This window comes from Balaenoptera acutorostrata, chromosome 2, assembly GCF_949987535.1.
Source record: "Balaenoptera acutorostrata chromosome 2, mBalAcu1.1, whole genome shotgun sequence".
NCBI classification, from domain to species: Eukaryota; Metazoa; Chordata; class Mammalia; order Artiodactyla; family Balaenopteridae; genus Balaenoptera; species Balaenoptera acutorostrata.
The window spans coordinates 95,214,155-95,241,242 of NC_080065.1; the positions used below are offsets into that span (position 1 = coordinate 95,214,155).

General features: G+C 37.4%; 1 protein-coding gene across 1 annotated transcript in view; it reads left to right on the plus strand.

Annotated features, from left to right (window-relative positions):
• MCC (MCC regulator of WNT signaling pathway) overlaps positions 1-27,088 on the plus strand; it is a 430,278-nt gene that overhangs the window by 66,599 nt on the left and 336,591 nt on the right. The window contains exon 2 of the mRNA XM_007192096.3: positions 1,202-1,449. Within this exon, the coding sequence (XP_007192158.3) occupies positions 1,202-1,449 (248 nt within the window). The remainder of the gene's footprint in view (positions 1-1,201; positions 1,450-27,088) is intronic.

Below are 27,088 nucleotides of genomic sequence, written 5' to 3' on the forward strand. Positions count from 1 at the left end.
AATGGAGTGAATGAGAAGATATTAAAAATATCTACAATTCTGTGAGCCTAGGGAACTTGGAGAATCATACTAGCATTGACCAGAAGGAGTTTGTGAAGGGTGACTGGAGAAGGGTTGGTCTTTTCATGGTTAGGTTTCAGGTATCAGCAAACATCAAATTGGTCATGGTCTCCAGATGATTGGGTTTGGTGGTGTGTTGAGACAGGAGCACTAATTAACTGTTCTTGTGACCATGGCCCAATTCCTAATATCTCTTCCAGCTCTTAAATTCATAATCCTTTTACCTTTATTGAGACTTAGAGTTGGAGCAATCTGAACAAAGTATTTTCCCAAAGAGTTTAGAAAGAGAGAAAAGAACAAGATTTATATGTCCAGGGTCAGATGATGTCCTCCAGATAAATGTTCTTGGCCAGCACAGTGTTGTTGTTCTTGTTCCTTTTTTATTCTTTTTCTTTCTCTTTCTTTAATTTGAGAACCTGTAGGCTGAATATACTTCTCTAGTCCAGCCAAAGACTCCAGCAACCCCTCTTGTCTTAAATCCACCCACCTCACACGTTTACATTAAGTCCTAGACCTGGAAGACATTTGGGATTTTGATCCCTGCTCTAAGGCTTAGGGTTTACTAATTGCTGATGAGAAGGTGGAAAATACTCAAAGAAAATCAGGAAAAACCAGAAGTAGGCGAGCACTGAGTCATGAAAGTTGAGATTAAATAACATTTTAAAGAAGTACTAAAATTAGCTGATTGGTCCAGAAAGCTGAGTCAAGCTTGTTTAAAATCTTTGTTGTTCTTTTACAATTTGACTAGATTTTCAACTCTGCCAAGAGTGGAGACAACATCTTTTCTATGTTCTGAAACTTTATCTTACAGTTAGGTAACAATGCTACCCTCTACAGGTGCTTTGTCAATTTCAAAAGAAAGGAAAGGAGGAAAGGGCATGGACAGGGAAAGAAAAAGAGAACAAAGGATTTAAAGTTGCCTCACTGTTCCAAATAATAATAGAGTTCTTGTCTAGAATAACCCAGGTGGAACAGATCTTTTCACACACTTAGCAGTTTTCCAGAAGCAATGAGAAATGTGAAAACAGGTTTCCTACGTGTGGATGTATTCAGGAAATACTCTTTTTTTTTTCATTAACTATTTTCTCTAGCTTAAATGTCTCTCCTAACAAGCCGTTTTTCTGTTCAATCCCTTCTGTAGAAATGACTTGTTGATGGTCTGTCGCCAATTGAATATGGAAGAGTCTGTGGCTGAGATCATGAACCAACTGGGCGCTGATGAAAATGGGAAGATTTCCTTTCAGGATTTTACAAGGTGCCGCATGCAGCTCGTCAGAGAAATTAGGAAGGAAGAAGTAGGCCTTTCTGAGAAGTCAGACAATTCCTGTAAAAAGAAGAAGCTGAGGGACAGAATTGCTTCCTGGCCCACGAGCAGTGACAACAGTTTGGGTAGGTACAATCCCGTGACAGTTGATAATGCACCCCTATCCCCACTTCGTGACCTTGGTGAGAGTGGCCTGCCCAGCCTGCTGCCTGCTTGTCCCCAGGCTGTCCTCTGGACCACACTTGCCCTGGGTGAGCGCTTGCTAATCCCCCAGTTCTGTCCTGTGGCTTCCCAGTTCCTGGTTTACTGCTTTCTTTATTTTAGTTCTTCCATTTCCCAAGTGTAATAATGCACTCAAATAGCTATTGGGGAGGAAGGGCAAACTGGACGGGAAAGGTGGTAATTGCATCAGCAGGCCTCAGAAACTCTTTAGGGACTTCTTCAAAGCTTGGTTCAGATCTGCACAGTGAGGTTTTTAACCATTTCTTTTTTATTTGATGTGTAAAAATGTTTCTACAAACTGTTTTCCTGTTCCTAAGTATTATTGTTTCCTACTAATGCAAGATAAGCAACTAGAAAGAAAAATCTGAAAAATGTTGATAATTACTGAAGCTGAGTGATGGGGACATGGGGTTTATTGTACATATTTTTGAGAACTCAAATATACATATTCTTAGTATGTTTGCAAATTTTCAGAATAAAAAGTTTAAAAGAAAAGATGCATCTTAAAGGGATAGCCTGAACCAAGGGATACAGGAAGTATCTGAATTTTCTGCCTATACTTTAGGGAACTTTTTTTCCTTGGAAATGTCTCCTGGATCTCCCTCTCTGTTTCTTTCTCCGCTCGGTAGATCTAGTGACAAGAAGCGAAGCTCCATGTTAATTGTCCATCATTTGTTAAATACATACTAATTAGCTTGGATGATTCTGTACTAACACACACACACACACACACACACACACACACACACACACACACACACACACACACAGAGACATGCACACCCTGAATGGTGTTCTGGGCAGTGGAATAATTGGGAGCATTATTATTGAGTAATTGAAATAATAAAAATGCCCTCCTATCCCCTATGCCTTGCTATCTTAATGGATTCCATTTTAGCTGCAAATTAGATATCTGGTAATTCATATGCTCTTAGTGCAATATGTAGAAATATTTAATTTTTGAACTAACATTTTTCTGAGTATTAGTGTATGTTCATTATAAAAAAATAAGGAAAAAAAGGCAAGCAGAAGAAAATAAAAATCATCCTTAATATCTTACCACCCAGAAATAACAACTACTCTTTACATTTCTCCCTCTCTTTCCCATATGGTGTGTGTATGTGCGATTTAATTGTTTCTTACATATTTTTTCACATACTTTCCATATAATTTTGTATCCTGCAGTTTTTCCTCTGCATTTTCCTCATGCTTTTAAATAGCATTAGAAAGCATGATTTGTAATGGTTGCATCATGTAAAATGGACACTAAGAATTGGTTTATTAAATGAAAGGATGAGTAGAATTCTTTTTGCTAAGCTGTATTTTCTAATTTTTCTGCCAAGAACTTGGACTTCTTCTATAAGTACATAAGCACACACACATATATATATTTGAAGGGTTAAGTAAACTGTGGTATGTCTCAACAATTGAATACCATATAGCCATTAAAGTAATACATAAATGTGTATCAAATGTGTTTACAGAAGGAATACTTGTATGAAAAAAAATTATACTAACTGTTGAAAATTGTATTTTAATGTGTGGTGTTTATAAAATATCTTGAAAGGAACGGTTTTGATGGAATTGCTGCCCACATCTAATTGGTTTGACCGTCTCATAAGATTGCCCCAACTAAAGAAAGAGTTGAAAAACAATTCCTTTTTATCCTTTTCTATAACCACATACCCTTAGAGAAAGAAGAGGTAAGTGAGAGGAGGTGAATCGTAAAACGTATCATGAACTGAGGAAATGCCAGCACACATAAGACCATTTACCAATTTATCCTGGTAGTTACGGCTTCAGAGGCAGCTTATGTGAGTGGGAATCCTGGTTCTGTCACTTACTGCCTACACAGCACTAGAGAAGTTACTTAATCTCTCTGTATCTCAGTTTCCTCATTAAGTATAACATGAGAACAATTATTGTTATTTGGAGGAATAAAGAAGCTAATATAGGGCTTCTCTGGTGGCGCAGTGGTTAAGAATCTGCCTGCCAATGCCGGGAACACGGGTTTGAGCCCTGGTCCGGGAAGATCGCACATGCCGCAGAGCAACTAAGCCCGTACGCCACAACTACTGAGCGCTCTAGAGCCCATGAGCCACAACCACTGAGCCCGAGTGCCACAACTACTGAAGCCTGCACGCCTGGAGCCTGTGCTCCACAACAAGAGAAGCCACCGCAATGAGAAGCCCACGTGCCGCAATAAAGAGTAGCCCCTGCTCACCGCAACTAGAGAAAGCCTGCACACAGCAACAAAGACCCAACACAGCCAAAAATAAAGAAATAAAATAAAAATTTTTTAAAAATTTTAAAAAAGAAGCTAATATATATGGAAAGCACATGAAACGATGCCTGGCATAGCAAGATAAGCTATAAGCCCTAGATACAAGTTAAGTTAATATTGTTATTATTATTGCCACTCAGTTTTATTTCCTGGAGATTGTCACAGTTACACTCATGTTGGAAAACTACTTCCTATTCAGTCTAATGTGAATCAAATACATTTAAAAATCTATAATAATTAAACAAAGCTTTATGTGTTCAGTCAGTCCCTCTCTTTTCTACATCATCAATCTTTCCTTCTGATTCTATATAGATAAACTCTAGTATCTCCCATCTTGAGGTCAGGAGAAGCCTTTTCTTGACTGCATCTGCCTTCTAACTACTGCCCCACTTCTGTGCTTCTCTTAACAGTTAAACTTTTGGAAGAGTCTGTCTACACTGAATGCTTATCTGTCCTTACGTCTCATTCTTCCTTCAGCCCACCCTTCCCAGCTCCAGTCATCAGCACTCCACTGACCCTGCTCTTATTGCTTTCGCATTGTCCGACCCAGTGGTTCCTATTCTGTCCTCATCTAGATCTTTGGCATTGGCTCAGCTGACTACTCCTTCATTCAGCTGCAGTTTATTTTCCTGGACTTCTCAACACGATGTTCTCCTGGGTTTCTGCATACTGTTTTGGCTTCCCTCTCTCTCTGTCTCTCTCTCCCTCTCCCTCTCTTTCTTTTTTTTTACTCCTCTTCTCCTGGACCACTTCCAAAATTTTGAGGTGTCTTGGAGTTACATTTTCTCCCTAGATGATCTCATGTGGTCTCATGATTTTAAATACTGTTTTTGTGCCAGTGACTCCCAAATGTATGTATCTAGCCCTGCCCTTTCCCTTGAGCTTCAGAATCAGGTAAAATTGACACATATTCCTGCATATCTTATAGACGACTCAGCCTAAACATGGTCAAAAAGTATTTTTGATTCCCTTCCCTACCCTTCCTCCCAGGGTCGTTTCTGTCCCAGATATCCCCGTCTAGGAAATATCACCGTCCACTAGTTTGCTCAAGCCAGCAAGTCCCATTGCCTCTTTCGCCAGAGTACTTCCAGAATCTGTCCACTTCCTCGGCTCTCCTGCCACCACCCTTTTCTAACACCATCACGTCTTGCCTTGGCTACTGAAAGAGCCTGTAACTGGCTTCCCTGATTCCTCCCTTGACTCCTTACATTTCATTCTTTACCCTGCAGTCAGAGTGGTCTTTTAACATTATGAAAACATGCTTAGGTCATTCCTGTGCCTACAGCGCTCCATGGCTTCCATATGAACTCAAATAAAGTCCAAATTCCTTACCGCTCTACCCGGTTCCCACCACTCTAAGTTGATCTCATAGCAATTCCCCTGACTTCTTTTGCAGGCTCCAGCCACACTGACCTTCCTGCTATTCCACTAACTTAGCAAATTTAGCCGGCCGCCAACCTTTGCCCTGGCTTTTCCTCTCGTCTAAAACACTCTTCTTTCTGACCTTCTCTTTCTGACGTTCTCTTTGCATGGCTGACTCTTTCCTGTTATTCAGATTTCAGCTTAAATATTCCCTCTTTGGAGAGGCCTTTCCAAGCTAATGTAACCTCTTCTCATTTACTCTTTCACATGCCCTTATGCTTCAGACCACTAATTCTTATCTGACATTATATTATATTCTTACTTGAACACTTATTTATCCATCTCCCCCAGTGCAGTAAAAGTTCCGCTAGAATACTGATGGCCTTGCTGGGGTCCTGCTGTACCCCAGCACTTAGAACAGTGCCTGGCCCATGAGACATGCTCAATGCATATTTGTTGAATGAATGAGCAATGCACTGTGTTCGTGCTCTTTTAGGGCTTCACAGAAGTGCAATGCATAGTTCCAGACACTAAGTAACTTACAGTTTAATTGTGGAGTCATAAGCACATGACAAATTGGGTAGCAGTAAGGTTTAAATTAGAGTCAGTGAAACTTTAGAGGCCATTGAATGGTGCAGAAGATAAGGTCCATAAGGAGATCTAAGAAATACCGTGAGCAGGAGTTTCAGGAAAGGGTTGAGATTTCACCTGTGACTGCATTGTGAAGAGAAGCAGAAAGAATGTTGTGCTGTTGTGAGAAAAGCCTGAGAAAAACTTAGGTTTAACAGTTAAGTGTCAGGAAGACTTTATTGTCAGCCCTAACATTTCACAGCACATCACAGCAGGGAGTCGAGTTGACAGAAAAAGACCTGTCAAAACATTACAGGCTCTACTTGGAAGAGGAGTTTCGATAGATTCATTTTTCCCAAATGTTTTCCTCAGAACACTGATTTCAAGAGATGCTCATAAATATTATGGGAAGAAAGAATTTCTTCGACAAACAACATTTGAAAACTTTGGGTTAAATTAGATGAAGAGTTTACTTCGAGACATGTCGGAGTCTTTAATGTGCTAATGTTTCCTGTGAATCTCCAGAAGAATAAAATACATAGCATTCCCCACATTTAATTGACCTTAAACTTTTATTTACAAATCTTCTCTTTGACCTTTCTCAAATGTACTTTGGGGAAAAATTAAGATATCTGATCAACTAAATCATAATAGATTTTTGTATCATTTTATGTCATTTTAGAAATAATATTCAAAATTTTTTGTCTTTCAGGCACCAGCTATATAAAATTTAATAGTTATAGCAATAATAAAAAAAGTTAAATATTACCAATATTTACTATGCACAAGGCAATTTTCTAGGAACTTGTATTATATGCTAACATGATAAATCCCCAGGTTCACCACTGAGTTGCTGTGGGACTTAGGCTACATTCCTGATTACTCTGAGCCTCACTTCTCTTATCTCTAAAAGTAGAGTAGTAATACCTGCATTATAGGGTATGTGGAAGGACTTAGTGGGATATCACTTGTAAAGTTCTTACACAGTGCCCGTTCACATTAGGTTTTCAATAAACAATAACATTACTTTAATTATCATTATCATCTCTAATCGTTGCCACTACATTCCAGGTTTAGAATAGAACCCTCCTTATGTAGAGGACATTGAGGCTCAGAGAAGTTCAGTGATTTGCTCTAAGCCACAGAGCTACTAAGGAGTTGAGAACACTAAGACACTACTTATTGAAAGAGAGAATTCTTGGAGTCCCCTGCAACTTCTGCTTAGAAACTTCATCTTCATGACCAAGATGCAAACTAAAAAGAACACTGCCATCCAGAGACCACTTCCAGCAATTGCAGACACATGGTGCCCAGGGTCTTGAGGAGGGATCTGAGGACAAGGCCTGTTAGAGAAGCCCATCTCTTTGGCAGCAAAGTGAGAGCATGCATTATGCCAAAATAGTTACAAGGTTGTGTGTATGCTACCTAATTTCCCATTGGAAAATAAATAATCTAGATTCGTTATAATTATTTGTAATTTTCATTTTTAAAATTTTGTGATTAAAAGCTTTTCATTTTGGGGGGGGAAGGATAAATAGGGAGATTGGGATTGACATATACACACTACTATATATAAAATAGATAAGTACAACAAGAATGGGCTCTTTCTTCCCATAATATGACTAGGTGAAGGAAAATGCAATAAAATATGATTTAAAGGGAAAAAAATAATAAAATAGATAACTAATAAGGACCTACTGTATAGCACAGGGAACGCTACTCAAAACTCTGTAATGGCCTATATGGGAAAAGAATCTAAAAAAAGAGTGGATATATGTATATGTATAACTGATGCACTTTGCTGTACACCTGAAACTAACACAACATTGTAAATCAACTATACTCCAATAAAAATTTAAAAAATTTTTTTCATTTAAAAATTTTTAAAATTTAAATCACATATAAAAAATTGTGATTTAAATTTTTTTTTCAATTTTCTTTGTGATGGGGGAAGACTCTGGAATTTTAAAAAATTCCTAGCATTAGGTATTTATGTATGTTAGCAATTCCAACAGAGCCTTTATTCAAACGTGCCCTTTTAAATAAACAGTTTTTTACTTCAACTAAGCTGTGAACTTTAGACATGATTTCTACATATTCCTGTCAAATGTGTGATTTATGTGAAAGAGGTACTGCTTCAGGGTGATGACCACTAAAAAAAAAAACGGCTGAATTGTCTGCGGAGAGCTGATATGAGCCTGCAAGCTTGCCTAATGAGGTCTGTGCTTTTCATATCTTTGGGAGCACTTGTTTTTCTTCCTTTGGTCAGGTCTCAGAGAGCCCAAGAACTTATTTGAATCAAATCCCCATGGTTTTAAAATATTGCTTAAGACAGCAGACATTAAAATCTGCTAATTAATGCAACTAAATTTAATTTATGCTAAGATTAGAACACTGGGCACAGTTTCCAATAACCTGTATCTTCAAAGATGCTTTATTGGCCTTTCCTTGATATATATTCCCACCTGATGTGTCAGCTTCATTAATTACTGCTCTGATAGTGCCCCTGTGGTCCAAAAGGAGCATATAAAGTACTGAAGTTTCTTGGAGAAACTCATAGGAAGAATTTTCCTTAATGGAACTCAAAGTAAAAAGTTAGATCAAAGAATACATAGTTAGACAGGAAGGACTCCAAACCCCACAAGTCTGAGGAAGGAAATGTAAGGAGATATCCTGATTCCTTGGCACATTTAAAGAGACAAGCAACCCCCTGAATTTTGGTTTAGTATCTTGCTTTTAAAAAATTAAAACTAAAATTAGTTAATATATGCAAAACCTGTCTAGTCCTGAAACATCCCAATTTTTTCAGAATAAATGGTACTCTTAAATATTGTTGGGGTTTTGTCTATGTGTATAAATATTTTTCTAAACTCTTAAAACAGGTTAAATTAAGTGAGACAGAGGGCATTTTCCAATTCAGCTTCATTGACACTAGTATGTAGAGTTATGGCTGGTAAATTTAGAGAATCAAATGTGGTTTAAGCCCTCTATGGACTCTGGATGAGAAATTAATAATTAACACAGAGTCTTTTAAATAAAATCACTCATTGAGAGTGATTCATTGTTAAAAATACTGCCCAGTGAGCATAAAACCAGACTAAAGTCACAGCAGTTTTTAGCCCAGTTGAAGTTTTCAAGAAGTTTGTTTTTTTGTTGGTGGTACTGGTAGTTTTTTACATACTCTAAGCCTTATGTCATAGGGTTAACAATATGTTTATTTAATTTATCCTACCCCTAGAGGCTTCTAAATTCTTTAAATAATAGGTATCGTGTTAATGTTCTTCTGTTGCATACTGAGAACACTGTCAACAACTGTCCTTAGATTGACTGTTTTTAGAGTTAATTTGGGTAGATTTAGTTCTTGATTAACTTAGTCCACTTGTATCCCTTTTTATTAATCATTGTCCTTCCTGGCCTTGAGCAGTTCCTAACACCCACTGATTCACCTGTTCGTACTTCTCAGATTAGACGTGCCATGGTCCAGATCTGGGTCTTCCTCCTCATCCTCTGAATTACTGCAGTTTCCTTCTAACAGTTCTTTTTGTCTAATTCCAGTTGATGCTGCTATGACTTCCAAATATTTTAAATACGTACTTATGGTAAAAATGCACTGATTCTTTCTTGTCTACTTAAGAGGCTCTCTGAACTCTTTTGGATGTCAAGACTCCTTACCATCCAGTGGGCTCATCCTACCTTACTCCATCTTGTTCCCCATTATTTCTTCACATGGACGCTTAGCTTCAATAATGCTGGCCTTCTAATTGATACATTCTCCTCGAGCCTACGTTTTGAGTTTTGTTCCTTCTGTACTATATTAGTTAGAGCTTTTTGGTGACAAGCCGCAAACCCTCAACACTAATATTTTGAAGGAAAAGGGGAAGGGGAGAAGGAGAGGGAGGGAGGGAAGAGGAAGAAGGGAGGAAGGAGAGAAAGGGAGAGAAAATGTGAATATATTGGAGGATCTAGGCAGTTAGATCTAGCATGAATAGCTCCAGAGATTCAAATGCCATCAGTCTTCTTCTCTCCCTGTTTCAGCCCTTTCCCTCAGAAATAGCTTTATTCTCAGGCTCCTTGTGGTGGCCTACAGCAGCCCCAGGAATACTCCCATTCTGTTGAGTAACTACAAGAGAAAAGAGTGATTTTTCTCTTCACAGCAGCTCCACAAAAATCCTGGAAATTGGTCTCATTAGGTCTTCTTGGGTTATATACCTATCCTTGAACAAGTCCCTGTGGCCAGAAGAATGCAGTGGTCTGATTGGCCAGGCCTGGACCACACACTCAGCCTATAAGATTGGAGTGGAGTTGTTTCTATCCACATCATATGGACTGAGAGTTGAGGAAAGAGGGAGGGAATCAAGGTGCTGTCACCACAAGAAGAGTAAATGGATGCAGGGCAGGTAAAAAGAGCAGATGGCCACCACATGGCCCTATGTGTAAATCTTGCCTATCTTTTCATTCAATATATACTCTTGCAATCCTCAAAAAGCTTTAATAATGCTACATTAAACTGACATGTACACATATATTTTGCAACTAGGAGATTCAAGTGTGTCTTGTCATAAAACCAAATTGTAAAAATTTTAATGCATTCTGTTTTTTAAATGTGCTTCTATTATATCCTATGCCTATCCGTCATTGTAATTATGAACCATCCTGTGTTATAATTGTACATTTATGTTTCTTTCTTCTCAACTAGATTATGTATCCTGGGTGAATAGCAGAGAGCCTCACACATGCCAAACACTGGATGAACGTTTGATCAATAAATTAACATATCAATGAGCAAAACTGTTTGGTACTCATAGTACCTAGTCTTAGGTTTAGTAACTATTTGCTGATTTATTGTCAGTCTTCAAAGCATGGGCCTCTTTCTTTGAGGTAAAACTATTCCTTTCAAATAAGACGTGTGTTTGGACCTAGGCATTTTTTTAAAAGGAAGTTAGTCCAAGTAATGAGTTACAAATCAATCTTTTCAAGATTAATTTTTTCCTTTAAATCTATTCTTATCTCGAGGTTATAGTCTCAAGCTGGATGTAATAAAAGTACCAGAACATTGAGTTCATTTCAGCTAGTATGTAGTAGGTGCCGTCACTGTGACACTTGCTGCTAAAGTGACAAAAGAAGGAGAAGGTTTGTTGTCCTTGATTGAAAAATATGGCCACAATATTTTGCAGCTCTTTTGCCACGCCCCTTGAATCTAGGGTGGCTTTCTGGTTTATTTCGACCAACAGAATGTGGCAAGAGTGAAATTGTGCGAGTTCTGGAGCCTAGGCTTCAAAATGCCTTGCAGCTTCCTGCTTCACCTCTTGGAACATTCCTGCAACCATGAAGGGAAGTCCAGGCTAGACTAACAAATGGTGAGAGACCGCACAGAGAGGCCCAGCCAATATCCAGCATCGACGCCCTGCCAGTAACCAGCATTGAGGCCCCAGACACATGAATGTGCACATCATAGTTTCTCCAGCCCCAGTTGAGCTACCAGATGACTGCAAGTCACGTTAATGATCCTAGATGAGATAAGATGGAGAACTGCCCAGGTGAGCCCAGCCCAAATTGTTGACCCCAGAATCACAAGAAACAGTAAGTTGCAGCTGTTTCAAGCTACTAAGTTTTGTGATGGCTTGTTACATAGCAGTAGATAAGTGATATATATATAGGGAATTACCCTTAAGAAGTTTGTGAAAGTATTATGAATGTGAGGAAAGACAAAAGACCCCAAGCCATCTATAAATTAATTGCAACCCCTATCAAAATCCCAATGGCATTTTGCACAGAAATTTAAAAAAAACAAGGCTAAAATTCGTATGGAACCACAAAAGACCCCAAACGGCCAAAGCAATCCTGAGAGAAAAGCACAAAGCTGGAGGCATTGTACTTTCTGATTTCCAGCTATATTATAAAGGCATAGTAATCTAAACAGTATGGTAGTGGTATTAAAAACAGACACATAGACTAATGGAACAGAATCAAGAGCTGAGAAATAAACCCACGCATATACAGTTAACTAATACTTGACAAGAGAGCCAAGAATACTCAATGAGGAAATGACAGTCTCATTGATAAATGGTGTTGGGAAAACTGGATATTCACATGCAAAAAAATGAAATTGGACCTCTATCTTATACCACTCAAAATTAACTTGAAATGGGTTAAAAACTTAAATTTAAGATTTGAAACTGTAAAACTACTAGAAGAAAACATAAAAGTTCCTTGATATTGTCTTGGCAATGATTTTTTTTAATATGACAACTAAAAGCACATGCAACAAAAGCAAAAAATAAACAAGTGGGACTGCATTAAAAGTTTCTGTACAGCAAGGAAACAATCAGCAAAATGAAAAGGCACCCTACAGAATGGAAGAATATATTTGCAAACCATCTATCTGACAAGCAGTTAATATCCAAAATATGTAAGTAACTCATACAACTCTATAGCAAAAAAAGAACAAACTATCTGATTAAAAATAGAGGTCTTGAACAGACATTTTTCCAAAGAAGACATACAGATGACCAATAGACACATGAAAAAATGTTCAACATCACTCATCATCAGAAATATGCAAATTGAAGCCACAATGAGATATCACTTTATACCTGTTAGAATGACTATCATCAAAGACAAGAGATAGGTTGTTGGTGAGGGTGTGGAGAAGAGGGAACCTTGTGCACTGTTGGTGGGAATGTAATTAGTACAGCCACTGTCAAAAATACTATGAAGTTTCCTCAAAAAATTAAAAATAGAATTAACATATGATCCAGAAATCCCACTTCTGGATATATATCTGAAGAAAATGAAAACACTAATTCAGAAAGATATCTGCACTCCCATGTTCATTGCAGCGTTATTCACAACAGCCAAGATAGAGAAACAACCTAAGTGTCCACTGATAAATGAATGATAAAGAAAATGTGGTATATATGTACAATGGAATAGTATTCAATCATGAGAAAAAAGAAAATCCTGCCATTTGCAACAACATGGAGGGACCTTGAGGGTATTATGCTAAATGAAATTAGACAGAGATACAGGCCTTCCTCAAAAAGCAAGAAAAAAATCTCAAATAAACAACCTAACCTACCACCTAAAAGAATTAGAAAAAGAAGAACAAAGTCCACAGTCAGCAGAAGGAAGGCTATAATAAAGATCAGAGAAGAAATAAATAAAACAAATAAAAAAAACAAAAGGAAATATCAGTGAAACCAAGAGCTGGTTTTTTGAAAAGATAAACAAAATTGATAAACCTTTAACCAGGCTCACCAAAAGAAAAGACAGAGGACCCAAATAAAAAAGAAATGAAAGAGGAGAAATAACATACCACAGAGATACAAAAAAATCGTAAGAGAATGCTATGAACAGTTACGGACCAACAAATTGGACAACCTAGAAGAAATGGACAAATATCTAGAAACATACAGCCTGCCAAGACTGACTCAGGAAGAAGCAAAGAATTTGAACAGATCATTAGAAGTGAAGTAGAATCTGTAATTAAAAAAAAAAAAAAAAATAGGTCCCTGCAAATAAAAGTCCAGTACTGGATGGCTTCACTGCGGAAGACTGCCAAACACATAAAGAAGAACTTAAACCTATCCTTCTCAATCCTTCTCAAACTATTCCAAAAAATTGAAGAGGAGATAACACTCCCAAATTTATTCTACAAGGCTACCATTATTCTGATACGAAAACAGACAAAGACACTACAAAAAAAGAAAATTACAGGCCAATAACTCTGATGAATATTGATGCAAAAATCCTCAACAAAATATTAGCAAACTGAATCCAGCAATACAATGAGTGATCGTAAACCTTGGTCTAATTGGATTTATTCCCGGGTTGCAAGGATGGTTTAACATAGGCAAATGAATCAATGTGATACACCACATTAACAAAAGGGAAGACGAAAACCACATGATCATCTTAATAGACGCAGAAAAAGCATTTGACAAAATTCAGCATCCCTTCATGATAACTCTCATCAAAGTGGATATAGAGGGAACATACCTCAACATAATAGGGTGCATTTATAACAAACCTACAGCCAACTAATACTCAGTGGTGAAAAGCCGAAAGCCTTCCCGGTAAATTCAGGAACAAGAGAAGGATGCCCACTATCAATACTTCTATTTAACATAGTATTAGAAGTCCTAGCTACAGAAACCAGACGATATATATATGTGTGTGTATACACACACACACACACACACACACACTCTCTCTCTCTCTCTCTCTCATCTGCCTTGGAGTACTTTGGTGGAAAAGACTGAGAAACACTGTATTAAAGGATCTCTTTAAAAGTGTATGAACCTTGGAGCTTCTTTCTCTTCCAGTTTGTTTTCTTGGGCTGTTTAAGGCTTTTGACATTTGAGCTGACAGTCACTCTGGTACCAGATAATAACCTACAGAGTCCATCACGGTCAAGGAATAAAGAGTATCTAAGGCTGCGCAAACACTGTTACGGTCACCAGCAAAGGCACTTTCTGGAGTGGCTATTGCAATGGCTTTGATAGTTTTAACAACAACAAAAAAAAGGAATAGAGGTTTCAACTCAGCATATACAGGGAAGCAATCCTGCAGGAAAATCTTGATTACGCAGCAGCAGCTTATATGTGGCAAATCTTGCTTTCAAATTATGAGCGTAATTAAGGATGTAACATAATAATGTCCTTAATATATCTCACAGATTTAGTAACCTGAAGATCAGCAGCATCCATTAAAACCAAACATTTTCCTTTTCCCTAACCCAGGGAAAGTGTGAAACACTAAAATAGAGAGAAAATCTGTTTGGGTTTAGTCTGAGAAGTCATGTCATTTGCCATGAACAGACTAAGAGACCTTCTGAACAAGGCAGTGGGATAGGATATTGTAAATCATTTCTCCCCCATCCCCAGCATCACCAAGTTATGTCCTCATTGGTTGTTTAAGGTGTTGTGTGTTCTCAGAAGATTGAACACACATATTAAAATGTAAGTATAAAACAGCCAACAAGACCAAAGACAACAAGTGTTTTTGACATCATCTGAGACAGTGAGAATGATCAAGAGTCATTTGTATGTTACTTATGTATCAGAATGGAAATGTTTCTCTATTGGGTATATTTGAACTTCAATTCTGTATGTGTGTGTGCATGTAAACTTTAAATATTCTGCACTTAAGATGTCAAATTTTATTTATGGTACACTGGCTTTCATCTCTCCATTCTGAAGTCACTGCAGACAGAACAAAGAAACAAAATATGATGTATTTTGTTTTTAAACTTCTAAGCAAGCATGTGTAAGATCAGTGGATTCTCAGGTATTTCTTGAGATATTAAATAATTTAGATTTCTTTTGTAGATTAGTACCTCACGTAATAAAATACACTGTTCTGTGGTGGTCTAAATTCTTGTAAAGTGATGTCTCAAGTAGTGCAAACTGGTTCTGTCTTACTTCCTGATTTTGTCTTTTATCAGCATTTCAAGCTATTTGATGCTGCTCTTTTTGAATATATTATTTTAGCCTCATTCCCAGTGGCATTAATCACTTCATTTTAGTCAGCAAAAGACAAAGAGTTCATGGAAATCCAGGTGTGTTTATCTCAGGTGGTAATCCTGGCATGAAGGGTGCCAGTGATTACCTGTGTTGATTGTATCTTTTGAACCACATAGAACCCAACAAAATTGTTCATCTTTTTTCTCTCCAGCGTGATTTAACTGCACCAATTCGTTAAGTGTCACTGTTTTTATGGATGTTGAAACCATTCCAATTTCAGTGGCAGTGATACAACTTGGCATGATTTTAGATACTTTTCATGGAATAAAAATGATTACTTGGCTGAGATAAAGGCTCAGTCTGCTCGCAGAAAGTGTTTAGGTTGGCCAGACTATTTCATTGTCCATTGTTCATTCTAGAGAAACTCTCACTCAACATTATAAGCACAAAAAGCACAGGAAGGCTTATTTTGCTTCCTGTTTTATCTCTTGTAAGACTACTGCAAGTTCGTTGGAGAACATAAATGAAAGAGCATTAATAAATGACTGTTTAAATCAGTTAAATCTTTATGGTTGTTTTGGAAGAATTTTGTATGGTTTCCAGTTGATCCATTTAAGTTTGCTATCCACAAGAAGATCTAGGTGAAGGAGAATTTAATCCGATACCTTGTGTATTTATTTAGCTCTCATTTATGAATACATATCAGTCAGTTCTAGATAAATTTTAAGGCAAAAAATTACCATGTCAGATTTCTCTCTTGGTATTTATAATGTTTTCTTTGATTTATCTGATTTAAGATTTAGAGTACTTGATAAGTTTTTGCCCTTGAATTATAAGATTACAGCCCAGAGAATCTGTTAAATACCATCTAGTTTCACCATCTGTTTAGTATAGATGAGGAAATGGAGAACTGGAGGATTAAATAATAACTGTTAGGTCACAGAGTTAGTTGGTGGTATGGCTGGGACTAGACTGGAGCTTTCCTGGCTCCTGGTTTGTTTTTCTGCTAATTCACACTGCTGTGTTCTTTCCTCTTTTTCTCTTGCTGTATTAACAAAAACTTAGAATTCCAACCTCTAGGATTGTTTGTTTTTCTATTATGAATTTCTAGGTAGAGATTTAGAACTCTGAACTCCCTGAACTCCTAAAGAGTAAATTTAGTTACCAATCTCACCTATTTCAGTTGCTTTAATGCCACAACCAAGACACTCAAAATGCTTATGTTTTTCTAACACTTTACACTTTGCCCTTTTTTTTTTTTTAACTTAGGTTATACTATTCTTCAAGGGATTTTTCACTTAATCTCATTTGGATAACAGTAACTAGGTCTAGAATCTATGGATGTAAACATCAACCTTTTCACCTTGCCCTTTGTATGTCAACATAGTACTTTAATGTCATCTGTCTCCAAACTTGCCGCTAGATGGTACTGGTTCTTGGGCAAAAACCCTGATAAAAAAGGACCCCATTGTTAGTGTCCACCTCGTGTATGAAATTGAGACTGTAGTTTATGATATATACTTAGGTCTACAAGGCCACAGCCCTGGGATGGGTGGGGTCTCCCCTGAACAGGAAGGTGATTTCTGATTGTTCCTCCCAGTCTGTCACCTGGGAAAGAGTAGGTCCTCAGATATAGCACTGTAGCTCAAAAGGAAGAGTTGCAAATGCTTACTGAGGGCAGGTAGACAACATAAATGAGTGAAGTTGACCAGATGCAGGCTCCAGCAAACTGGAGGACACGTGCCCGTTTGCAAAGAGGCAGCCAATGCTCAACTACAGCCAAATGTGGGAATGGGAGCCAAATGTTTCCAGACATTGTATGTGTGTGTGTTTGTGTGTATATATGTGTGTGTGTTCAATACCAGAAAATATTTTTACTTTTTAAAAATATGATCTCTCCAAAGTTTTAATACTGATGACTAAATTTTTTAAAAATGATTTTTGAGTAGAATCAACAAAATATAACTGTGGACCAGATATAGTTCACACCCACCAGTCTGCAGCTTCTGTCAGAAGAAAGTCTTAAGTCAACAGAGTAGGAGGTGACTTCTTTTTGAGCCTTCGCCCCTTGCTTTTGGAATAAGAGGAATTTGACTATCTAGTTTTATGCTCTTAAATGCTGGGAATTGGGATAATGTCATAACATAGGCTGGACTGGGAATTAGGATGGGATAGGGATAGTACCCACAAAAAGTAAATCTCCACTGATATGCCTGATTATCGAGTTTCATGCCATTTCTATGTTAATTTCTCTTTTGATGTTTATAAAATCTTTTATGAATGCTGCCACTTTGCTTTGTTTGTGGTACTAAGGAAGAACAATTGTCCATTCTTGGGCCACAGTATCGGAGGGGAAACAACTCTGCCTCTTCATGGCCTGGGAATGGTTGCAGGGATAATTAGAGGGAAATCCTGAAGGGGAAGGTGAATTATGGATGATAACAGTTGAGATTATGAGTTTCTGTTACATCATCTGTTGTGGAGATTTTCCCTCCATTGCCAGGTTTGTTTTTATTAAGCGAGTTGTCTGTCTTCATATACATTTCTGCTGATTTGCTTTGTTGTTGGCTAAGCTGTACTCTTAGAGTCTATTCCTTTGGTTTATCCCAAGGAATGCTTTTGTCCTCATTTTTTAAAAGGCAAATACCAGAGAATATATTTAGCCTTATCAATCATTCATACTGTGTATTAGTAAAATGATCAGATTTTTTTTACTTGAGCTGGCTCTCTAATGAGGGGAATCCAAGGGAGAGATTCTGAAGAACAGGTGGGAAGGGGGAGAATTAGTGTTGTGGAAGAAACCTGAGGAAGGAAGAAAGAGGTAAGGCTGGGGAAAAACATTTTGTCTTTTTCACTTCTGTGTATACCTGGTCTGATGAAGTCCCAATTCATCCAGTATGGCACAGATCAGTGTTTCCTAAGCTAAGCCTGATAGGCTTCCATAATTTGGGGAATGGGGAACTGAGATCTTAGAGCTGGAACAGGTCATATGGCCCAAAGGAGCAATCAACCAAGGAGCACCAAGACATCTGAGGAATTCCTCTAAAATGAAAGATAGAGACCAAAACAAGTAGAAAAACTTAAAAGGAACAGAGACTCTGCAAGGAGAATACTCAAAATAGTCCCTCTTTAATATACTGTGAAATACAGGAAAAAATATTGTATCCATAAAAAAAAAAAACAGGATAAAGAGAAACATTAAAAAACCTGCTCTGGAAAAAACATAGCATAAATTATAAGCTCAACAAAAAGAAAGAGGAATAAAGATAAGAATATCTTCTAGAAAGAGAAGCAGAGAAACAAAGAAATTTAAGATAGGAAAGAAAAGATAAGAAAAATTAGAGGGCTGGCGCAGGATGTCTACCACCCAAATAATAGGCATTCTCAAAAGAGCAAAGAAAACACAGGGGGAGAAATCGTCAACAAAATGGTCCATGAAATTGTCCTCCAAACTGAAGAATGTGTTTCCTGATAGAAGGGGCTGACCAAGCATCACCTACCACAGAATTTTAAGACACACATCATTGTGAAATTTCATCACACTAGGGACAAAAAAAAAAAAAAAAAAAAAAAAGATTCTTCAAACTTTCAGAGGAAAAACAAAAGAGTACAAATATAAAAGATTTGGAATCAGAATGGCTTCTGACTTCTCAAAAACAATGACAGACGTTAAATTAGCATTGTCTTCAAAAGCCTGAAGAAGAATTGTTTCCAACTTAGAATTCTTTACCAACTATTAATGAAGTATAAGGATAAAATATAAATGTTTTCATGCATGCAAAGTCTCAGAAAATTTATTTCCCGTGCCTAATTTCTTAGAAATCTATTAGACCTCCAAAAAAAAGGAGTTAACCTAGGAAGAAAAATACATGGAACCATGAAACAAAGAGTGAAAACAAGTTAGAAGTGAAGCATAATGGTCTTTGGAACCAGTCTGGACTACAGCAGGTCAAAAAGCTCCAGGAGAAGTTTTTCTGACTAAATTTGATGGAATATCTCTGCATCTTAAATTATTAAGAGGAGATTTAGATAATTAGCTAAGAAACTGAGGCTGAATTCATGGTATGTAGAAAACTAAACAAAGATACAAAGTATTAATTTTAGGGAAAACAAGATTATTCAAGAAAAGAAAAGTAGGCATGGCCCATTTGTGAATATGTAGTTTACATCATCATAATTCACACAAGTCATATTTTAAAGAACAAATATGGATTCCCAATCATTCCCAAGTAACATGATTAGATATCAGGATGTATCTTCCAGCTGAAACAGGTTGTAAAGCTGAAATGACTAGTTTTAAAGCCCTCCTTTAACACACTGAATATCTAGTGAAATAGTAAAATTTGTGAATCTAAAATTTGTCAATGAGGAAGCTTGGAGCATCAAGCCACTTTTACCTTGAGATTATTGTGTGAACCTGGTAAAATTGAATTTTGGATTACATGACCCTGTAGGTTCTGGGAACAGAAGACAAATTCCAAGGACTGCTCAGGTAGGGAATTTTATAAAATATACCCTTATTTCAAGTGCTAGAATATTAGAGGGCTCTACCCTCTGTGTAAAGTTGAACCAGAAGTCCACCACCCTCAGAGTATTCTAAAAGAAGTTGCTTTGGAGATGAGTAAAGCAGTTCTAAAAGTATCTCCACAAATAATTTTCCAAGGAATACGGGCAACTCAGTATCTAAAATTACTAAGTATATCAGGAGACTACATACCACGAGCAGGAATTACCATAAAAAACAAAGCCACCAAGATTTCATTTATTGGAATTATCAGACTCAGAATATAAAGTGATTATGTTTACTATGTTCAGAAAGAAAATCTAAGGTAGAAAAAGAAAACCAAAAAACCAAGCAGATTTGAAAAAGAACCAAATGGACATCTAGGAATGAGAAATGTTACAGTTGAAATAAAACAATTAAAATTAACAACAAATTAGAGATAAAGAGAGAATTAGTGAAATAGAAAAAAGGTTAGATGACATTATAAAGTACAGAGGAAGAAACACATGCAAAAGGTAAAATATGAAAGAGAGACATAACATAAAATTGGATTCTGAGAAGAAGAGGAAAGAAAGAATGAAGCAGAATAAGCATTTGAAGTAATGGCTTAGAATTTTTGAAAACTAGATACTAACCAGTAGATTCCAAAATCCCAATGAGTCCTGAACAGGAATAATTACAAGAAATATACATATCAAGTAACATAATTAGATAATTAGACACATTACTGTGAGCCTGTAGAACACCAAAGATAAAGAAAAAAATCTAGGAAAGTATTTTTTTAAGAGGCAGATTACTTTCAAAGGAGCAACAGGCTGAGAGCAGACTCTCAAGAATAATGGAAGACAATGGCATTCCTCTGTCCTCTATGTATTGAGAAAGGTAATTGACAAGCTAACACACCATACCCAGCAAAAGTATCTTTCAAGAATCAAGGTGAAATAAAGACATTTAAAGACAAACATGAACCTAGAGAAGACCTTCATTAAGAGAAATTCTAAAGGATATATTTAAAACAAAATGAGAGTGGTTCCAGATAGAAGTTCTGAGTTGGAAGGGAGAAAGAAGAATAAAGAAAGTGGTAAATATGTGAATAAACTTAAATTAAATAAACAGTAAAAAACAATAATACTTTTCTTGGAGTTTTAAGAGAAAATAAATATTCAACAATAGAAGCATATAGGTTGAGAGTGGGATGAATAGATTTTAAGTTTTCTAAGGTTCTTATATTGTCCAGAGCTAGGTAAAGATATAGATAAACTTTAGATTTTGATAAATTAAGGATGTATGTTGTAATGTCTATTATAATCAGTAAAATAGAAAGCATTTAACTCTCAAACCTATAGATGTAAAATATAGAATGAGAAAATGTTTCAAAAGGCAAGAAAAGAGAAAGAAATATAGAACAAGTAGACATATAGGAATAACAAAATAAGATGAAAAGAGATTAATCCTTGTATTAGTATTTCAATTAAATGTAAATAGATTAAAGTCTATAGTTAAAGACATAAGTGGTAAGAATGGATTGTAAAATTCTGCTTATGGGCTGTTTATAAGGGATAAATCAAAAACCAATGAGGGACTTCCCTGGTGGTCCAGTGGGTAAGATTGCACGCTTCTGATGCAGGGGGCCCGGGTTTGATCCCTGGTCGGGGAACTGGATCCCATGTGCATGCCGCAACTAAGAAGTCCACATGCCGCAGCTAAAGATCCCGCATGCTGCAATGAAGATCCCACGTGCCACGGCTAAGACCTGGCACAACCTAAATAAATAAATAAGTAAATAAATAAATAAATAAATATTTTTTAAAAAACCCAGTGAAAAGCTTGAAAGAAAAACAATGGCAAAATGTATGTTAAGCCTTCCTCAACAAAAGAAATCTGGAGTAACTATAATAATAGGAAACAAAATTGTCTTTAAGTTAAAAAGTAGGGTGTGGGTTTTTTTTCCTGACACCAAATAGATCACTCCAATACCAAGTCTCTGATTCTCTGACCCAACCAGGTGTCCTACAATTCAATTCAACTCTGATGCTACCTGGAGTTAGCACAGATCCCACAAGTTAAGGCACCAATCCCACAACCCTGCCTCAACTTCAGACATCACCCACAAAGGGGATCCCCAGGCTACCCGTACCTCTTCCTGGCCAACTACAAATTCAGGGGCTTCCACAACACCCTTCTCAGGTTTTATAATTTCTAGAATGACAATAGAACTCAGTAAAGTGCTATACTTATTATTACAGTTTATTGTAAAGGTATAATAATTAAACAGCCAGATAAAGAGGTATATAGGGCAAGACCCAGAGAATCCCAAACACAGGAGCCTTTGTCCCCGTGGAGTTGGGTTGCACCACCTTCCCAGCACGTAGATGTGTTCACCGACTTGGAAGCTCCTGAACCCCATTGTTAAGGGGATTTTATTGAGATTTTATTATGTAGCCATGGTTGATTAAATCCACTGCTGATGGCTTACCTCAGTCTCTTGCCGCTATAACTCCCCTTCTCCAGTCCGTTTGAGTCATCTCATTAGTATACAAATGATACTCTTACTCAGGAAATTCCAAGAATTTTAGGAGCTCTGTGCCAGGAAAAGGGAGCAAAAGCCAGTATATATATATATATATTTTTTTAATTTTTTAATTTATTATTTATTTATTTATTTATTTATTTTTTGGCTGTGTTGGGTCATCGTCTCTGTGTGAGGGCTTTCTCCAGTTGCGGCGAGTGGGGGCCACTCTTCATCGCGGTGCGCGGGCCTCTCACTATCGCGGCCTCTCTTGTTGCGGAGCACAGGCTCCAGACGCTCAGGCTCAGTAGTTGTGGCTCACGGGCCCAGTTGCTCCGCGGCATGTGGGATCTTCCCAGACCAGGGCTCGAACCTGTGTCCCCTGCATTGGCAGGCAGATTCTCAACCACTGCGCCACCAGGGAAGCCCATATATTTTTTATTATACCACAAAAATTTCAAAATGGTGAAGGATTAAATTCACCAAAAAGATGTAACAATTTTAAATTTGTATTTACCCAATAAAGAAAGTCTCAAAATACATAAAGTAAAAATTGACACCTATAAGAGAAATATACCAATCCATAATCATTATGAAGGATTATTAGAATATTTCTCATTAATTGCTGGAATAAGCAGACCAAAACAAACAAACAAAAGCCAAAATAAATAAGGCTCTGTAAGGTTTGAACAACCCAATTAATAAACTTGACCTAATGGTCATATAAAGCAGACTCCATCCAACAACTATAAGGTATACTTCTTTTTTCAAGTGTACATGGAACATTTGTAAAATTTGATCATGTACAGGCCATAAAACAAGTCTCAACAACTTTAAAAGGACTGAAATAACATAGACCATGTGTTCTGAATATAATGCAGTGAATCTATAAATCAAAACACTACCAAAACCCCATATGATAGGAAATTAAGAACATACCTTGAAATAGTTCCTCGATCTAAGACAAAATTATGAAAATAATTTGAATTGATATTCAAAATAATTTGAATTGAAAGATTATGAAAATATCAATTGAAATGCAGCACGTAGAGGAAATTTTACAGCTTTTTATGCATATATTAAAAGATAAAAGAAGAAGGGCTGAGTTGAGCATCCATTCCAAGAATTTAGAAAGAGAACAACAAAATAAACACAAATAGAAGAGAAGAAAGAATATAATAAAGATAACCAAAATCAATGAAATAGAAAACAAGCACATAATATAGAGGCACAGTACAGACTAAAGATAGGTTTTTCTAAAAGATTTATGAAATTGATTCTTCCTGGCAAGAATGCTAAAGTGGAAAAAGATAAGGCACAAATAGTTGTTAAAGGAAAAAAAATAAATAAAGACCATTAGAGAGCAAGGATTGAATACTGAGTGGGAAAGTTTTACTGCCAAACAGGCAACCCAATCAAGCATGGAGTCCAGGAAGGCTCTCCAGGTTGAGGTCAGAGGAAAAGAAGACCATGAACTCTCTTGGTCCAGTATTAGGAATGCAAAGCACCTGGGCACTGTTGATTAGCAATATCTGGGTTTGTTGGCTGAGGTCATATGCTATGTAGGCGTAGCATGTTTGTAGCAGGAATAGGGCATCCAGGGGCCTCTAATTTGCACATATAGCAACTGAGTCAAGATTATGTCACCCAGTCAAGCCAAATAAGGGATTATTATACCCAGTATCAGGAGTGAAAAGCAGACATTGCTAGAGATGCTGCAAACATAAACAAAAAGAAGATATTATAAATAGCTCTCTGCTGATATAAAGTTTAGAAGAAATTTCCAGAAAACAGAACTTACTAAAACTGATTCATTAAGGAATATAAAATCTGAATAGTTTTATAATTCATTAAGGAATATAAAATCTGAATAGTTTTATAACTAAGAATGAAATTAAAACAGTAATTTTAAAAAATCTTTCCACAAAGAACACTCAAGACCCAGACAACTTCACCAGCAAGATTTACCAAACACTGGAAGAACAAATAATTCCAGTCTCACATAGACTCACACATAACCTTGATACCAAAACGTGACAGGTACAATGTAAGAAAGAAAAATTATAGGCCAATTTTACTTTTGAACAGAGATGCAAAAATCATAAACAAAATACTAGCAAACCAAAATCAATAATATATAAACAAGATATCACATACTTTGACTATGTTGGGTCTGTCTCTTGAGTGCAAGCTTGGTTTAACATTGGAAAATTAATATAACCTACCACTTTTTAAAAGCTTAAACAAAAATGCCAACTTTTCAAGAATAAAAAATAATTCTATTTTTTGCTAAGAAGCTTGAATCAGCATTCAATTTTTGTATTCCTATTTGTGTATTCCCCGCCTCCCCCCACCCTTCCCCGGCATTTTCCCGTTTTGATTAGACTAATTTTCAGCCAAGAAATACGACCATCCCTATGGGCATGCCAACCAAAGGATATGTATGATGCTTCTCACCACAGATAATAGGTCCAGATTAGCTTTATCCCCGTTTCGTCTTATGGTACTTAAAAATCAGTGACTACCAAGGGCTTACTGAATACATGATGCATTAATATGCCTTGTAAGAGAAGGATAAGTTGATCCAAAATACCAAGAGAAACAAATCTTTTTTAAAAAATCTTAAATTCTTGTAGACCATAGGTGTTACCCCCCCAACCCCAAGCCAGCCTCAGGGTCAAGTGAAACTCAGTTAACCCTTCTTTACTCCAATGCCTCCTCATTTTAACACACTTTCCCTAAATTCTCCTTTGAATTCTTTAGCCCCGAATCAACCCTCTTGCTTATCTCCTTCATATGTCTAGTTTAGACGAACCAAGATAACAAGCTGCCAAATATTATTTTTAGTTTTTTAAAAAGGTTAAAGATGATTACCACCGCATCTTTATTAACTGCTGTAGGGCAGACACTTTGCCTTTTATATTATATTTGGTAAAGAACAGAACAATAGACTCTCAAGCTGGAGAAGAATTTTAAAGGCTGTTTGTTCCAGCTATCCCTTTGGTTGTCTCTAAACTATCTTCCATTTAGTGTTCTCAAGCCTGTGCTTAAATACATTAAGGACTGTTGAGTTTACTTGTACAGAGTGGAACGTTCAGAAATATCCACTAATGATGATGATATTGGTAAGTGCACTTCAATAAGAAATACATTTCTTCATTTCTTTCTTTCTTGTCACCTATCAATAGTCTTGGGGTCAGGGGAGGGGGGAGGGAGTTGCATTTCAAAATGCATCTTCCACTGTATTCCTAATGTTCCATTGAAATTCAGTGCCTTGTCCCCAGATGGGACACGTGTGACCTGTATTCAAAATAGGATGCTAATAGACTCACTTCCTAAAGATTGCCAAAGGCCAAAGAACTGACTTTTTTTTTATTGGAGTATAGTTGCTTTACAATGTTGTGTTAGTTTCTGCTGTACAACGAAGTGTAGCAGCTACATGTATACATGTGTCCCCTCCCTCTTGGACCTCCCTCCTACTCCCCCCACCATCGCACCCATCTAGGTCATCACAGAGCACTGAGCTGAGCTCCCTGTGCTATACAGCAGGTTCACCTCCCCTTAGTAGGATATGTGCTTCAAATTACTTTTTGTTTTTTTGGTTTTTCCCAGAAGGATACATAGGTTTTTTTAACTATCCTTTCCTACCCAATTCTCCTTGAGACCACAGGCACAGATTTTAAGACAATTGGCCTGTGTTTGCATGTAATTTGTGCTGTAGGAAGCTAGAGGCCCTCATGGGAATTGAGCTCCTGAATTTTGTACCAAGAATTGACATTAATAAATGACCGGGCTTCCCTGGTGGCGCAGTGGTTGAGAATCTGCCTGCTAATGCAGGGGACACGGGTTCGAGCCCTGGTCTGGGAAGATCCCACATGCCACGGAGCAGCTGGGCCCGTGAGCCACAACTACTGAGCCTGCGCGTCTGGAGCCTGTGCCCTGCAACGGGAGGGGCCGCGATAGTGAAAGGCCCGCGCACCGCGATGAAGAGCGGTCCCCGCACCGCGATGAAGAGTGGCCCCCACTTGCCGTAACCAGAGAAAGCCCTCGCACGAACCGAAGACCCAACACAGCCAAAAAATAAATAAATAAATAAATAAAGTAGCTATAAAAAAAAAAAAATAAAATAAATGACCAAAGACTCATATGGTGATTCTCCTTTGGACTAAAGGATTTACTGCTGCTTCTGTTGATGTTAGTATTATCTAGAAATAGTAAATGTGCTATAACAGGGAAGGCTGACACCTGGCAGCCAATTTGTTCAAATTCCCCTGTGCTTCTTTCTGTTGGTGTGGTAGTTCTGAATTCAGAAAGGTAGCTGCTTCCAGTGTTTCAAAAGGAGTATTTTCTCTCTTGCCACTGAAGGTAATAAATTAGGCAGTGTTCTCTAAACAATCCACATAAATGAAAGATTAATGACCACTCATAAAGTACTGTTAATACATGTCTCAGGATCCCCTAAACACTCTGCATTATCACCTTCCTGTGATGTGATGAGAGGCCCCGGGCATTCAAATGAAGGATGGAAAAAAAAGAACTGGAGGTAGAAAACAGGGGTGTCTAGGGTGGCCAGAGCACAAGTCTGATGAATAAATCATATCTCCTCAGCCCTTGCTGCCGCCACTGCCGGGCTGTGCAGATTTCCTTACGGTGCTGGACACAGCTGTTAGGAAGGCCAGGTGTCCTCTGGACGTAGGAGTTGGCCAAGTAGAATAGGGAAGCAAAGTCTATCAAACCTGATAACCAAAGACTGTGAGTTGTTAATGGAATATTCCATACTCAGAGAAACATAACTTTGGCCGTGACCTAATTGGCTATTTTTATTGTCTGTAGTTGATATTAAGTACAA